This window comes from Dendrobates tinctorius, unplaced genomic scaffold (genome assembly GCF_039654945.1).
Source record: "Dendrobates tinctorius isolate UK_male_01 unplaced genomic scaffold, ASM3965494v1 ptg000166l, whole genome shotgun sequence".
NCBI lineage: Eukaryota > Metazoa > Chordata > Amphibia > Anura > Dendrobatidae > Dendrobates > Dendrobates tinctorius.
In genome coordinates, this window is record NW_027361833.1 from 8,815,261 (window position 1) to 8,831,954 (window position 16,694).

Consider the following 16,694-nt stretch of genomic DNA (forward strand, 5'->3'; position numbering starts at 1 on the left):
AAAAAATCTTGTTTCATTCATTGATTTTGGTAATATATTACTGCAGCTCTGCTTTTTACATTATTTCATTATTTATTAATGAGTGACATATAGTAATTGTCTCAAAAGGGAACTTTTTTGCAAGAGCTTCTACTCAAGAATGTGGTGTGACTGTATTACAAGGTCAAATATTTCAATGACTACCTTAGGGCATTATGCTTCTATTTTATCCAACAATATCAACCTGTCAGATGAGCCCATGGAAAATGGCACTATCATTGTTGCCAATTGCTATTGATTAGAATGAATCTGCTGAATGTAGAATTCATCTGGTTGGTCAATTTTTGCTTGAAAACTTGATTTGAATTCAAAATTTTTAAAAACATATAAAAAATTGCCTTTTTATGTTCTTAGGTTTCTCCAGAATCCAAACTATAATAAACATAGAGTAATAAAAAAAATTCTGTTCCTCTATACAGCCATATCTGGTCTCGTCTTTACATCTCCATAAAAGGTGTTGTTCACTTCCTCCAACTTAACTCTGTGTTGAGACTTCCAACACTATGTAGGCCTGACATCGAGATGCACATTATCACAACTTGCTTCTCCGAAAGCATTGGAAAGGTCTCAGGTGGTACATATAGTGCTGGTATAAGCTTAAAGAACATGGAGGAAGAGGACATTACATACCATGGAAAATTAAAGAAGAGGTCACAGGGTGCTGAGGAGGAGTGGCCATGAGGCTATTGCAAGACAAAAAGAATAGGTGATGTAATGAAAGTGTATTCGGGTTTTACAGTTTCTTTCACTCTGTCAAATTCCTCTACAAAACATAGAAATGGCAGTCAAACCAATGCAAATAAAAAAGATTTGAATTCAAGAGAATCCTGTTTTTTTTCAAAATTCAAAGCAAATGCTATTCACCAATCTCTAGCAGTGATACAAATTTGTGACAAACATTGACCATAGTGTTACTGGAGTGGAATCTTTGTTTAAAATGCAGTTGCTGACATGTTGTTGTAGCCCAGTCGATTGAGATAGTGTGAGTTGTTAGTACAAGGCATTGCATTGTAGAAAAAAACTGAAAATCATGAGTGAGCCGAAGACCAGTGAGAGAGGCAGTGCTGAGCCAAGCAAGTTGGAAGATGGAAACTGCTGTGAATAACTGCTGGGCATGGTGCAAGTTGCTGATGAAAAGGAATTACTGGCTGTTGCTGATGGAACACAAGCGACCCCAATTGAGTAGAAGAGATCTAGGGGTTGTCTAGGGGTGGTGCGAGAAAGTTGTAAGGGAAATACAACCAGAGATTGTGATTATTTGACTATTTGAGTGGTGATTCGCTATTTCAGTGGGATTGTCTGATCAATATCAAGTGGATTAGCTATCTTGTGTGCCACAAGCAAAGACATATAGATGAAGAAACAGCCACACTCAAAATAACATTTTTCAAATGCATAACATAGATGAATTTATTGAACACACCACAGCAATAATAAAGTGTTAAGGTAAAGTTTCGACCCAGTTATGAGTCTTTATCAAACCTCACTTAAGTAGAAAGAATGGATTAAAAAGAAGAGGCCACAGCGGAGTAGTATAGAGATCCCAATGGGGCTTTAGGAGATATAGGAGAGTCCCTCAGGGCACAGAGGAGGACAAAGGTCCTGGAAGTGGCTAGGGTTCCAGAGGGAAGGCGCCATCTGTGGTGATGTGGCCTTTGTCATGGTGTACCACCCCGGCTGACCTGCTCTTTTAAATTGAAAGTTCATCTTTTTTAAGTGTTCCAATAATTATATTGCTATACGTATAGCAAAATTGCACACTTACTGCGATCAGTAACCACTGCGCGAGCCTCAGGGTTACTTGTTTTGTTTTTCAGGTTCTGAGCTGCAGTTATTAGTTCTTCCAAATGGGGTCGTTTTTGTTCCAAATCCTGCAGAGTTACCTACATGCAAAGATATATGCAAGAAAATGAATACATGCACTAGAAAACACATATATATATATGTACAGAGATTTTAGAATTACAAAGAAATACACTCCATGACATTGAATTTGCAACACCAAGAAGAAGTAGTGGAAATATGAATATTACAGAATTGATAAACATGTTAATGAAATACAAATAAAGAATAAAGGAAATAATATTTTCAACACATTTCCGCTAAGTCAGCATCAATTATGAGCACCACAAGTAGAAAAAAGGCACTTACATGCCTGAACATGTTATCAATAAGTTTATTAATGGTAGTCTGAGGACTGTTTTGACACTCTGAATGTACTTGTACATGCAATTTATCAAGATCCCTTTGAAATTGCTGACCAAAGGCATCCTAGATGTGCTTGATGTCTCCCATTTTTGAGGACTAACAGCTTGGCGTTAGACTGATTTGGTTTTGGAACTAGAGGTTACGTAGCCTGAAGCATCTCCAGGCTTGCCTATGATTGAGCACATCTGTGACATCATTGACCAGCAGTTGCAAAGAGGTCGGCCAAGAGTAGACCTTGATGATATATGTGCTCAAAGTGCATTCAAAGTGGTATATCATTTCCCAAAACTCCATTAATAAACTCATTGATGGAATGCCAGGCGGAGGAAGTGCATGTATTTCTGTGTGTGATGTTCATAATGAAAAACTCAAGATGGTTCAAAAATTTTGTTTCTTTTTTTTATGATATACATAAGAATATCATTTCTATTGATTCTGTGATTTTCATAAATCCACAATTTACTTTTTGGTGTTACAATTCCAATTTTGACGAGTCTTTGCTCTAATTGTATGGCGAAAGAAACACAATACAAATGCTTGTGTGTATGTTCAGTGATCATGCATACTTGTTTTCAAATGTTTATCTGCAAATTCCATTAACTTCTTTTATTCACAGTACAAATTCCCTATCAGTATGTTTTTGAAGTGTGGGAGAAAGTCAGAGCACCAGGAGGAAATCCATGCGAACACAGGGAGAACATACAAACTCCTTGAAGATGACCTTGGAGGAATTTGAAACCAAGACTCCAGCACGGCAAAGGAGCAGAGTTAACCATTGAGGACATACTGTTAGGGCTGGCGGAACGCACCAAATTATAAATAACACTAGGTGCATTCACAGCCCGGGGTCCACCGTGTAGAGGTGGTACACTGCTGCTAGGTAATGGCGGAAGAATAGAGCGGCGTGAAAACAGTCACACTTGGGTTACGTCACCCAGTGTGAACAGGAGCGAACTCTGTTGACTCGCAGAGCCGCACAGCCGCTGAACGCAAATACCGGAGCCTGTTTAGCTCACAGAGCCCGGCCAAAAAGCGCACAGAAAGCGGCCACAGAACTCTACACCAAGGACACGGGGTTAGAGTTCCTCTAGGCCCTCTGAGCGCACAGTGTCGCTGCTGCGAACGCCGCTATAGACGCTAACTACGGAGTGTGGAGCAAGTGCACTGTGGCATGCCGAGTCACTGATGGGGACTAATGCCTGACTCCTACTCTGCCCTACCTAAACCTAAGCCTGGGCGCTAGCAGGCTAGGCTGCAAAACACATGTGTACCAAGGGTAGGGGGTTTCATAATGAGTCAGTCACCAGAGACATTCATACGTGCATACATCACTCACTCCTCATAGTCTGAAAATACAGTGTATCCTAGCACATGGCCCAGCGGCCATGCAAACCTTTTATAGCCGCGAGCGTCCAGGACCTTCCTGGCTTCTCGGAAGGGCCAATCCGAACAGGAGCAGGACCTGAGCACGTGACCTTTGATCTCCAACGGGAGATCACTCCACGGGCATGCTCAGTGGCCCGACATGAGGACTTAGTCCCTGGAGAATCTCGCTGCTGAGCAGTCTGTCTTGCCATAGCTGTGCCAGAGGTGGCAGCAGCAAGCAAACCCATGGAGGTGGTCTGGGCAAAGCGCCGGGACCGACGAGTTTGCTGAGCAACCTCCTCTGCAGCTGGGGCGGAATGGGAGACCGCCGGGAGCAGGGCTCGGGATTCCCGCTGTGCAGCAACAGGAACCCGACGCCTAACACATATTGTATAATGTCGTGTGCTAGCAAAATTAGCTTTCAAGTTGGGATTTGTGGCCATAATTTGAATGTGAAATATGGCTGTAATACAGTATGCCTGTGTGAAATTGACTAAAGGTATAGTAGATACACAGACATTACTCAGTGGTTTTCATATGTCAAAAATGTTCAATTGTCTTCATAACAAACTTGAAATGCTTTTTTAAAGATAAAGAAAAATATCAACTTCTCATATTTTCCATGTTGTAAAGCATGATTGGTGCCAGAGTGAATTGAGATTGGTAATATTCTCATCTTGATAGGTTGTGAAATACTATCAGCATGGGTAAGTGCTAATTCTGGAGGTTGCTGTGAACTTTTTACACTAAAAGGTTCTTTTCAATGACATACTATCATCTATAACCTCTACATTGTCACAAGTCCCATCATACCAAACTGATCTATAAATGAAACCATTGGCAGTTGCTTGTTATAACTAATGGAAGTTGTGTGTAGCATTCAATATTAAACATTTATGGAACTGGTCTTCTAAGTTGATGGCCATTGATATACAGTGTTTTTTTCACTTTGCCACCTCCCAATGGCATCCATATGTCTTTCAGAATTTTTTGTTAGGGGATGTCTCAGTGAAACAACTTTTAAGATGACAAACCAGCAACTGTGAGAACTTTGAATATATACAAAACAGAAAAAAAAACGGGACCACAATTAGGAAGAGTACTGTCTTCCTCAAATATATAAATAATGTATTTGGTAAATACACATGGCATGAATAATATGGTAACGATCCAGTTCCCTTGTTGTGATGTTTATTAAAAGTAATATACATATATTTCAAATCCCACCAAGGACAACATCTGCACGGAGTTTTTATGTTCTCCTCCTGCTTGTGTGGCTTTCATCTGGGGTCTCTGGTTCCTCCCACATTCCAAAGACATACTGATAGTGATTCTAGATTGTGAGCCCCGTCGAGGAGAGTGCCAATAATGTCTGTAAAAGTTCTGTGGAATTAATGGCGCTATATAAATGAGTAAAATAAATAAGAATAAATAAAAAATATTCAGAAATCACTTTGGTTACATTTTTAGGTCTGTTTCACACATCAGTTTTTTTGTTCAGTCAAAATCCGCTAAAATGGCGGATAGCGGATCCGTTCCTGTAGTGACCACAACGTTTGTCACCGGACCGTTATTTTAACGGATCCGTCAAAAGAAGAATTTTAAAGGAACCACTGCCTGGGGAAGGAGAGAGAGAGAGAGAGAAAATTTTTCAGCCGCCAGAACAGAGTTTAGGGTTAAATTTCCAGCTGAGTGAAGTCATTCGGGCATGCGCAGTGAGAAGTGCGGATCCTGCCGCCCAAAAAAACATTGCATGCTCCGTTCGGGCATGTCGGCGAACGTCAAAATCTTGGCGGATCTGCAAAAAAACGGATCCATCGGATGGCCATCCGTCAAGATCCACCGCTAATGCAACTCAATGGGAGAAAAACGGATCCGCCAAGGAAAATGGTGGATCCTTTTTTTTGCAAAACGGCGGATTTTGACTGATGGACACAAACGGATGTGTGAAACAGGCCTTTGATGCAGCAGCTACAATTATGTTCAATGTTCTTTAGTAGCAATGGGACTTTTCTTAATCCTTGCACAAAAGAGCTTTGCATTTACTGTTCTGTCCTTTCAGCCATGAAACAAAAAGACAATCTTTAAGTAACATAAATAATGAAATAAAGTGTGTTCTTTTGAGGTGAATGATTTAATTCACCAATATTTCTGCTGAGTATAGCTCGGGAAACAAACAATTTCTAAACATAAGGAAACTAGCAGTAACTTCAAATGACAAGTGACAAATTATGAACCTTATTGAATTCTTGTTATTTTTTAGCAAAAACATATTCCAATCAAGTGCAAACATGACATAGAATAAATAATAAAACTAAGTTTCACCAAGATCACTTTTTGGTGCAATTTTAATGTTTTGTGTTTTTTTATCACATGCCAAGAGTTAATCAACTGAAATTATTGCCAGTGTTGAAAGGGTATTTCCATATTCAGCGGATTACAATTGGATTGAATGGATGAAAGCTGCTGAAATTTCAGCAATAAATCTGTCTAACATACTTCTGTACTTTATTTAAGTGAACAAAATTCATAGCCAAAAGCAAAAGTACCCTAAGTTAAAAATCTGTGTAATAATGTGACTTAATTTATCATTTCTGTCCAACAGAAGAAGTGGCCTTGTTTCTAAAAGCCAGTCAGGCTTTATTTACATAATTTTTTAATATATTTTGCTTGTAAAAAAACTTTTTTACAAACCTGTTTTGGGTGACATTTTTATTTTATTTTGCAAACACATTTATCATCCATAATTATGAATATGAAAAGCGCAAGACTTAAGCATGCACTATTTAAAAAAACCTGAAAGACTGTCTTTATTTAAGTCCTACCCCATCGAAACGCATTGTGGATTACACAATACAACCTTGTCCTGGTCTCATTTCAGTGCTCCTGTGACCGTTTTTTATTTTCAGTCTTATTACTATCCTCCTAGGAGGTATACGGCTGGAGCTGCGGTGGACCCAACTCTCCCCATAGAACTCTCAGGCTGCCTTCACAGCACTCTTTTGTGGCCGCTTTTTCCCTGGCTTTTATTTAGTTAAGTGGCTTTTTGAACCCCCTATTTACTATGTATTTGGGTATTTGGCTACCTTTACAAAACGGTATTTTGCATAATCGTTGACGTGTTTCTATTACACTTTTTCTCTGATTGATGCTCTCTTCATTTTGGTTTACAAATGCTGATGTGAAATCCTGACCAAAATTCTGCCATATGAATGTAGCCTTGGTTTTTTATTGTAGGCAAACTCTTCTTGTGTTAGCAGTCATAAATAAGATCAATTGTACCAGATGATTAGTAAAGGAAATTGAAAAAATTAGCAATGTCAATCATGCTACCTAAAAATGTAGTCTTGTCTTGTCCATGTAATGCCTATAAATTTTGAGTAAATTGCATTTTGCTTCAAACTAATTTGCATTTAATCAGGTCTTGGAAAACTAATTTAACAAGCTGTAGCAAAGCACGGTCATAGTGTGTATTTCTGGACACGAGGAAGCATGTACAACAGAACTAGAACATTTTAAAATCTGGTTTGCTTGAAAGTATTGTGAGGACACTCTTACTCACTTAGAAAGTCTAGTGTACCATCACAGTGAGAGCTGAGGATTAAAGATTCACTGATCTTGTGTAACATACTGGGTTTAAGTGTCGACTAAGGAACCTTTGACCCCTCTTTGATTGTACCTATTGCTTTCCCTGTTGCTTCACAACTGTTTAACTGTCTGGATTTTAGATTTTCTGATGGACATGGAATTTTGCAATGACAAAGAAAAGTAGTAAAATGCAGTAAAAGAGAAAAGCCCAGTTTCAGTATAGGGCTTCTCTGCTGAATGCAATTTGCATATGCATGTGCTAACATAGAACATGCTTATCTAGTTAGCAAGAGCGAAAAGTCCACTGATTGCAGATTTAGTCAGATTTTTTTATTCTAGCCAATGATTACATCAATCATGAAAACTATTTCAACTTTGTGATGGTATCTGTCAAGTCTGTCTGAGGCCATATGCTGAGAAAGGCTAACTTGAAAACACTTAGCTGTAGCCATTCCATCTAGTAAATTCCACGGGACCCTCGACTTTTACTCTAGAACTCATAAAGAGATCTGAAATAACTGCTGGGCTCCATGGGTTGTGTTCATGTAGTAGCTGTTGGCTGGAAGAACAAAGCGGAGGCAAAAGTTGTTCAACCAGCTGGGTCAGTAACTGGGGGGACAGAACTAGGGACAGAATCCCAGAGACAAAAGTGTAGTCTAGGGTACAACTGTGGTCAGATGCCAGAAGATTAGTCAAAATAGCATCATACTGGCTAAGGTTTGGATCAAGAGGATCACAGAGACAGATATAGTGTCAGGCTCCAAAGCTGGGTCAAGATCATGGCTACACCTCAAGCAATAGCAGGGACATACACAAGCTCAATATCTGGCAACACTCAGCAGACTGTAATGGGTTTAAATAGGGTTTGGTGCTGACCCATTGGCCACAAAATAAAGCTGACTACTCCTGTTGAGCTGCTGGACACAAACTCCCATTAGCCTGGCTAAGCAGCACAACAAGTCTCAGCCAGAACAGCATGTCTGGCAGTACAATAACTTTGCTGACTAGAGATACTCTTCATCATGTCTCCATTGCCAACGCTACCACTGAGTAAAGACTTCAGCACTTGTTAACAGAGGCATTAGGTACTGGATCAAGTCTGGGTGGAGATGTGACAGCAAATGCATGTTGTAAATATTTAAGCAATGTTAATGTAAGGAAAAAATCATGCCCCTCTGAAGAAGAGTTTTTCAAGTGAAAAACATTTTTCTCGCACAGATAGCAATTTTTCAAGACACAGTGCTGCTCACCATTATTGTCACCCTTTCATTTTTTCATAGACTGTAAAATGTCTTCAGACATAAATGGAAATGTACCAAAGTTATTAATCAGTGGTCCAAAGTAATACAACAATAAAACATTGTTTTTATAACTTACATGTTGCAATTTCAAAGAAGAAACAGAATAAACAGCATGTGCATAAATAAAGGCACCAATAATTATTACTTGATTACACACCCTTTGGCATTGATGACAGCCTCCAAGCATTTCTTGTAATCATCTATAAGCTTCTTGTACTTCTCAGCTGGTATTTCCTTACTATCTTTCTTTGCAAGCTCTTGAATGTATTCAGGGTTCTTTTTCCCAATAGCAAATTTCAGCTCACCCCAAAGATTTTCAATGAGATTGAGGTCAGGACTCATTGCTGGCCATTTAAAACAGTTCATTCTTTCTTTTTCAACCATTACTGTGTACTTTTGGATTTGTATTTTAGGTCATTGTCTTGCTAGAGCACTCAAAACAAATTTTTCTATAATGGGTAGGACATTTCACTCTAAAATTTCTTGATAATACATGATTTTATGATTCTTGTGATATGGTCAAGGCATCCAGTTCCAGACGCAGCAAAGCAACCCCACAGCATTATGCATCCTCCACCATGTTTCACTGTTGGTAGGGTGTTCTTTTCCTTATAAACTTTATTGAGCTGTTTGTAAACAAACAATTGCTTTCCATTTCCCAAAAAGCTCTATTTTTGTTTCATCTGTCCACAGAACATTTTTCTAGAAGGATTGTGGTTTTTCAAGATGCTTTTTGGTAACGATCACTCATTCATTTTTATGTCTTTTTTTCAGCAATGGTTTCATCCTTGGCCTTCACCTATAAAACTCAGCGTGGTCTAGTGTGCGACGTACAGTACTTGTTGAAACCATGACCCCTGACTGCTCTAGTTTGGCCTTCAGGTCTTTGGACATTTGACATGGTGCTTTTTCCACCATTCGCACCAACCTTCGAAGGTATCTCTTGTTAAAATTCCTCTTTCCCCAAGTCCATGGTGGTTCTTATAGTTCCATGCTCAGTATACTTCTTAATAAAATTGTGCACTGTTGAAACTGGGATATCAAAGTCTTTGGAGATGGCCTTATACCCTTTAGAAGTCTTGTGCTTGGTAATAATATCAGTTCTGACAGCTCCTTTATCTTCACCATTGTGGCAAAGGAACATGACCTACCATATGGCTTTTTAAAACACTGAAGCCATCATTCATTGGATAATTTATGTCACATGAGCATTAATCACAGGTGATTCTCATTTGTGATTTACCACAGGCAAGTCAAAATGTATTTCCATACTAATTTAATGTAAGGGGTGCCAAAACCAGTGTCACAGCAAGCTTTAGGTTTTTCTATTTTTCCCTCCTATTGTTTTTTTGTTTTAAATGATTGTGTATCATTTGCTGTTTTTTATTTAATATGAGTGCTCCACATAAAAAAACACATTATGTACTTAAACTTCATGGGTGCCAATAATGATGAGCAGGACTGTAATATCAAGCTGTAGAACAGCATTATTATCTTGCCAACTTGCAAATATATTAAAATGGTCTCCGTCATAGGGTATTTGCAATACATTGCAGATATAGTCTTCCGATCAAAATTTTAGATTATAAAGTCATGCACTTATTTATTTTCTTAATGTGTCAAAAAGATGTACAGTAAGTACATCTAAGCAACAGAGACTAAAGATTCTTAGACTAGGCTAAACAATTCTTCATATTCCACATGTTGTGCCCATATTCAAGGGTGGGTTATATCAATAAAATTCCATGCAAAATAAATACAAAGTAATTTGAAGATGAAAGAAAAAAAACACATAAGTTACACAATCTTAATACTTCATAGATGGAACCATAATGTACTGTAAACTTATTATATTACCTTGTAATCACTGCTCTGGATCCTAGGTCGCACAGATAGATTTCTAAATTGGAAGTTAGCCACCGAAACCATCCAGTCTATCAATTGTGCTCTCAGGCAATATCATTTGTATTCAATGGAGGTTTCCCTACACACAGGGCCAGTCTAAGTTGAAACTCTTTGTATATTAATGTAATTAGCTGCAGGTGTTGCTATTTAATTAACAAGAGTCTTCATTCAGCCACATGTAGTCTATAGACCGTCCAGACAGAACAGATCACACAACTCTGCACTAGTCACATTTGCCCAGAGCAAAATTGTCACACTGATTTACAAGTCTCTTCCCTTTATAATCAACATAACAAGATGATATTATCACTTAGTAACTTTTTTACTGACACATTCCTCTAAGATATAAATTGAAAAGTGTCAATGGCTTTTGCAGTCCTGGTCAAAATGCTTTTTAGACATTGCTTAGGAAGAGCAAAGTTTGCGTTTAAAAAACCCCTTTCCACCTTATTCTGCAAAATTGTTATAACCGATTCAATCATAGAAGAAAATATTAAAGCAATTAAATAATTAATTGATTCACCATTTGCATTCCTAAATTTAGTTACATATTTAATATGCAATGTGATCTACCCATCGGCACCACTCACTTAGGATTACCGATAGATGCCACTGCAGAGGTGCTGCCAGTGCCATCTTGGTGGAGACAATTTTTTTCCCTCTAGCAAGTTGGCGCTGGTGGCGCCTGTGCAGTGGCATCTATCGGATAGTCGATAGATGATACTGCGCAGTCGTTGCGGTCATCATTTTGAGACAAAATTCTATTTTCTAAATAAATTTATATCAGCAAATAAAATAATTTAATGATCATTATACATGCGATCATGCTGCAGCGCAGGAGCCGGCTTCTGCCAACTGAATTTGATTTTTTTTTCAATGCAATAAATATTCAGTATGTAAAATAGGGGGCAGGTCACTGAGGGATCAGTGACTAGTCATAAGCAATCAGTATGAATAGCTCAGCAGAGCACCACATGAAGCCTCGCCCACAGGCCGCCCCGGGGCACGAGCAGATCAATAACTCAAAACTAAAAATAAAGATTAAACAACAACCAAAAGACAGATTTCATCAACCCAGGTATCATTGTAATCAGTTTAACGGCATCGACCTGACACTGCATGTAGGTTACTGATCACAATCATGCTGACAGGTTCCCTTTAAATGCTTAGCTGTAACACCTGTAAATCGCCTGTTATATTGGAAGAGTCTGGACAATCATGTTTTTCACCATCAGGTATGCTTTCCATTTTTGAAGATGGTTGTGGGAAGGAGATCTGGGAGGTGATAGAAGAGGTGGGAAAGATAACTGGTTCCCCCATATCAAGTAAGTGAAATCTATTTTACAAAGCATGTAGTTTAGTATATAACTTCACTTACCATTAGAGTTGAGCAAAACGGGTCGAAAAATTTCAAAAGTCGCCGACTTTTGGCAAAGTCGGGTTTCATGAAACGAAACCTGACCCTAGGATGAGGTCGGCCACGAGGTCGGCGACTTACGCGCCAAAGTCGCGTTTCAAAAGTTTGTTTTGCCCTCTTTTTCAGCCAATCAGGATCCACGGACACTGTGGGCAACGTGATGACATAGGCACGGGTCACCACCATCTTTCAGAAGGGCATGCAAGTGATTGGCTTGCTTTGGTGGGCGTCACAGGGGGTATAAAAGGGCGTGCATGCCGACCGCCATCTTACTTCTGCCGATCTCAGTATAGGGAGAGGTTGCTGCTGATTCTGTAGGGAGAGCGTTAGGCAGGGAAGAAGACAAAAAAACTGCTTCTGCTGCTAGCGATTTGGCCTGCACAACACACCAGTCACTGTGTGTGCAGTGCAAGGGGAGGCTATATTGTGGTGTATCAGTGGTGTTGGTTGTTGGGCTGCCTTTTAAGGCTTCCTGACAGGCTGGCATTGCTGTTTACCCACTGCTCTGCAAACTGCTTTTTTAAAAGCAATCCAATCTCCCTTATCCTCTAGTCACTTTTGTCACAGCTGTGCCATCGAGCCTGTGACATAGCGCTCAGATATCAGTGGGCCTCACACAATCCAAAAGTGTCCAGTGTCCACAAGTGTCTGCAGAAATTCAAAATCTCCCTTATCCTCTAGTCACTTTGGTCACAGCTGTGCCATCGAGCCTGTCACATAGCGCTCAGATATTCATTGGGCCTCACACAATCCAAAAGTGTCCAGTGTCCACTAGTGTGAGAAGAAATTCAAAATCTCACTTATCCTCTAGTCACTTTGCTCACAGCAGTGCCATCGAGCCTGTCACATAGCGCTCAGATATTCATTTGGGTTCACACAATCCAAAAGTGTCCAGTGTCCACAAGTGTGAGAAGAAATTCAAAATCTCACTTATCCTCTAGTCACTTTGGTCACAGCAGTGCCATCGAGCCTGTCACATAGCGCTCAGATATTCATTGGGCCTCACACAATCCAAAAGTGTCCAGTGTCCACAAGTGTCTGCTGAAATTCAAAATCTCACTTATCCTCTAGTCACTTTGGTCACAGCTGTGCCATCGAGCCTGTCACATAGCGCTCAGATATTCATTGGGCCTCACACAATCCAAAAGTGTCCAGTGTCCACTAGTGTGAGAAGAAATTCAAAATCTCACTTATCCTCTAGTCACTTTGGTCACAGCAGTGCCATCGAGCCTGTCACATAGCGCTCAGATATTCATTGGGCCTCACACAATCCAAAAGTGTCCAGTGTCCACTAGTGTGAGAAGAAATTCAAAATCTCACTTATCCTCTAGTCACTTTGCTCACAGCAGTGCCATCGAGCCTGTCACATAGCGCTCAGATATTCATTGGGCCTCACACAATCCAAAAGTGTCCAGTGTCCACTAGTGTGAGAAGAAATTCAAAATCTCACTTATCCTCTAGTCACTTTGGTCACAGCAGTGCCATCGAGCCTGTCACATAGCGCTCAGATATTCATTGGGCCTCACACAATCCAAAAGTGTCCAGTGTCCACTAGTGTGAGAAGAAATTCAAAATCTCACTTATCCTCTAGTCACTTTGGTCACAGCAGTGCCATCGAGCCTGTCACATAGCGCTCAGATATTCATTGGGCCTCACACAATCCAAAAGTGTCCAGTGTCCACAAGTGTGAGAAGAAATTCAAAATCTCACTTATCCTCTAGTCACTTTGGTCACAGCAGTGCCATCGAGCCTGTCACATAGCGCTCAGATATTCATTGGGCCTCACACAATCCAAAAGTGTCCAGTGTCCACAAGTGTCTGCTGAAATTCAAAATCTCACTTATCCTCTAGTCACTTTGGTCACAGCAGTGCCATCGAGCCTGTCACATAGCGCTCAGATATTCATTGGGCCTCACACAATCCAAAAGTGTCCAGTGTCCACTAGTGTGAGAAGAAATTCAAAATCTCCCCTGTCCTATAGACAGCTTGTACCTTGTTTTACATTACTATATAGTTTGTTGGATTTTGTCTACATTTTTACCAAAAATGAGGAAGGCTGGTGGAAGAGGCCGTGGAATTGGGCGGAGGTTGCCAGCTGGTAATGATGGTGTTGGTGGTGGATCTGATGGTAGTGGCAAGAGCAAAATAGGACCGAATGCAGGAGGTGTTGAGCCTGCGTCATCGTCTGGCTCCATAAGGCTTCGAAGGCTTAGTTTTCTAGGAGTTGGCAAACCGCTTTTAAAGCCAGAGCATCAGGAAAAAGTTTTGTCTTACATTGCTGACTCAGCCTCCAGCTCTATCGCCTCATCTTCTTCAGTTGTAAAAAGTAAAAGCACTGAGTCGTCATTGGAGGCTCATGTTCATGAACCACACCTTTCCTTGTGTCCTTCACCCCAACCAAGATTGAAGGATGACACAGGCCATACTACTGATTACTCCATGGAGCTGTTTTCACATACCATGCCTGGATTATGAAATGGTGAATTACCCAGGCCAAGATGAATCTGACATGGAGTGCACTGATGCACAGCCGCTGATGGATGATTCTGCTGGTACATACACTCAGAGCACTACATTGTCCTCGCAGTGTACAGAGCCAGATTCTGACCCTGATGAGACTCAGGTGCCCCTTCCCGCACACTATACCACCATACACGGTGACACAGAGGAAGGTGCACATGACATTGAAGAGGAGGTGATGGATGACCCAGTTGTTGACCCAGATTGGCATCCATTGGGGGAAGAGGGTGCTGCTTCCAATAGCTCAGATGAGGAGAATCCACAGCAGACATCGACATCGCAACAGCTGTTATCCGGCAGGCCCGGAGCACTCCAAAGACAGGTTACAAAAATCAAAAGAGTTGCTGGACAGCTTGTCCAGAGGGTCAAAACATCACAGCGTGCTAGGCCGCAAAATGTCTGCCAAAGTAGGAAGAGTGCAGTGTGGCACTTTTTTGAACAAAATCCTCATGATCAGGCCAAGGTTATCTGTAAGAAGTGCGCAAAGACCTTTAGCCGAGGGAAAAATCTGAAAAATTTGAATACCAGTTGCATGCTTAGACATTTAACCATCATGCACTTGCAAGCGTGGACACAACACCAAACCTCAAGCGCCACATGTGCAACTGATCACAACGAAGGTAGTCAGCAACGCTACATTGTTTCCCCCACTGTAAGCCCACCAGTTAGCACAGCAGCAAATGTTGAGGTGTCGTTGCAAGGCCACAGCAGTCAGGGAATCCCACTGTTATATCAACGAAAGACTGATTCTAGGCCATCAGAAAGAACACCAACTCCATCACCATCATCAACCCTCTCTCAGTCCGCCCTGTCCACCGCTACTTCCACCATATGCAGCTCTCAAGTCCAGCTCACCCTCCCAGACACTATGAGTAGGTCAAGAAAGTACTCAGTCTCTCATCCGCGTACACTGGGTTTGAACGCCCACATTGCCAAACTAATCTCGTTTGAGATGATGCCCTTTCGGTTGGTGGAAAGCGCAGCTTTCCGCGAACTCATGGCCTATGCAGTACCACGCTATGACCTACCCAGTCGCCACTTCTTCTCTCGCAAAGCCATCCCAGCCCTCCACCATCATGTCAAAGACCGCATTGTCCATGCACTCAAGCAGTCAGTGAGCGGAAAGGTGCACCTCACAACTGATGCATGGTCCAGTCGCCATGGCCAGGGCCGTTACGTGTCCATCACTGCGCACTGGGTTAATGTGGTGGATGCAGGGTCCACAGGGGACAGCGGTGGTGGGACAGTGCTGCCTAGCCCACGGTATAGTAAACAGTTGGCTGTAGGCGTTCGACCCTCCTCCTCCTCCAGAAGTGAAAGCTCGTCCACAGAGCGCAGTCGTACGAGCACTCCATCTGCAGCTGCCACTGTTGCACACGAGGTGTACCCCTATCGAGCAGCTAGTGGAAAGTGTCAGCAGGCTGTGTTGCAGATGATGTGTTTGGGCGACAGACACACCGCCGAGGTGCTGGCCGAGTACTTTCAGCGACAAACTGAGTCATGGCTGGGCAGTGTACATCTTGAGGCAGGCAAGGTAGTTAGTGATAACGGCCGTAATTTTGTGGCAGCCATAGCCCTTTCAAAACTCAGACACATACCTTGCTTGGCTCACACCTTGAACCTGGTGGTGCAGTGCTTCCTCAAAAATTATCCGGAGTTAACAGCCCTGCTCCAGAAGGTGCGAAGACTGTGCGTGCACAGCCGCCGGTCGCCTGTACACTCCGTTCGTATGCAGAAGCTGCAGCGATTGCTCCACCTTCCCAACCACCGCCTCATTATCGACATTGCAACAAGGTGGAACTCCACCCTGCACATGGTGGAGCGGCTGTGCGAGCAGAGGCAGGCCATAATGCATTTGTGGGAGGATACACGGCCAGGCACTTTGAGAGCAGACATGGAGTTGACCGGTGTGCAGTGGTCGAAGCTGAAAGACCTCTGTAAAGTCCTTCAGTGTTTTGAGGAATGCACACGGCTGGTAAGTGCAGACGACGCCATCCTAAGCATGAGCATCCCACTTATGCGTCTGCTCATGCAAACTTTGACGCACCTTAAGGAGCAGGCTTCTGCAGCCAATGTTGATGAGGAGGAAGAGGAGGAGGGAATCCTTGATGACATTCAGCCATTGTCTGCTCAGGGACCTCTCCTGGACGAGGTGGAGGAAGAAGAGGAGGAGGAGGAGGAGGATGATGGGGATGATTACTTAGGGGAGGAGGATGCATCTCGTGGGGCAAGTGAAAATGTTGGCGTGGCAAGGTCTGGTACAGGGTTTGTGCGTGACTGGAGGGATGTGGATTTGCCAGAAAGTGCTCCTCCAACCAGCACTCGCAGTGCATCATTGACACCGGGAACAT

General features: G+C 41.8%; 1 protein-coding gene across 8 annotated transcripts in view; it reads right to left on the reverse strand.

Annotated features, from left to right (window-relative positions):
* Nucleotides 1-16,694, reverse strand: part of DMD (dystrophin) — a 3,834,938-nt gene that overhangs the window by 1,210,248 nt on the left and 2,607,996 nt on the right. For all 8 annotated transcript variants that reach the window (XM_073550686.1, XM_073550687.1, XM_073550688.1 and 5 more), the window contains one exon: nucleotides 1,805-1,922. In XM_073550686.1, the coding sequence (XP_073406787.1) occupies nucleotides 1,805-1,922 (118 nt within the window). The remainder of the gene's footprint in view (nucleotides 1-1,804; nucleotides 1,923-16,694) is intronic.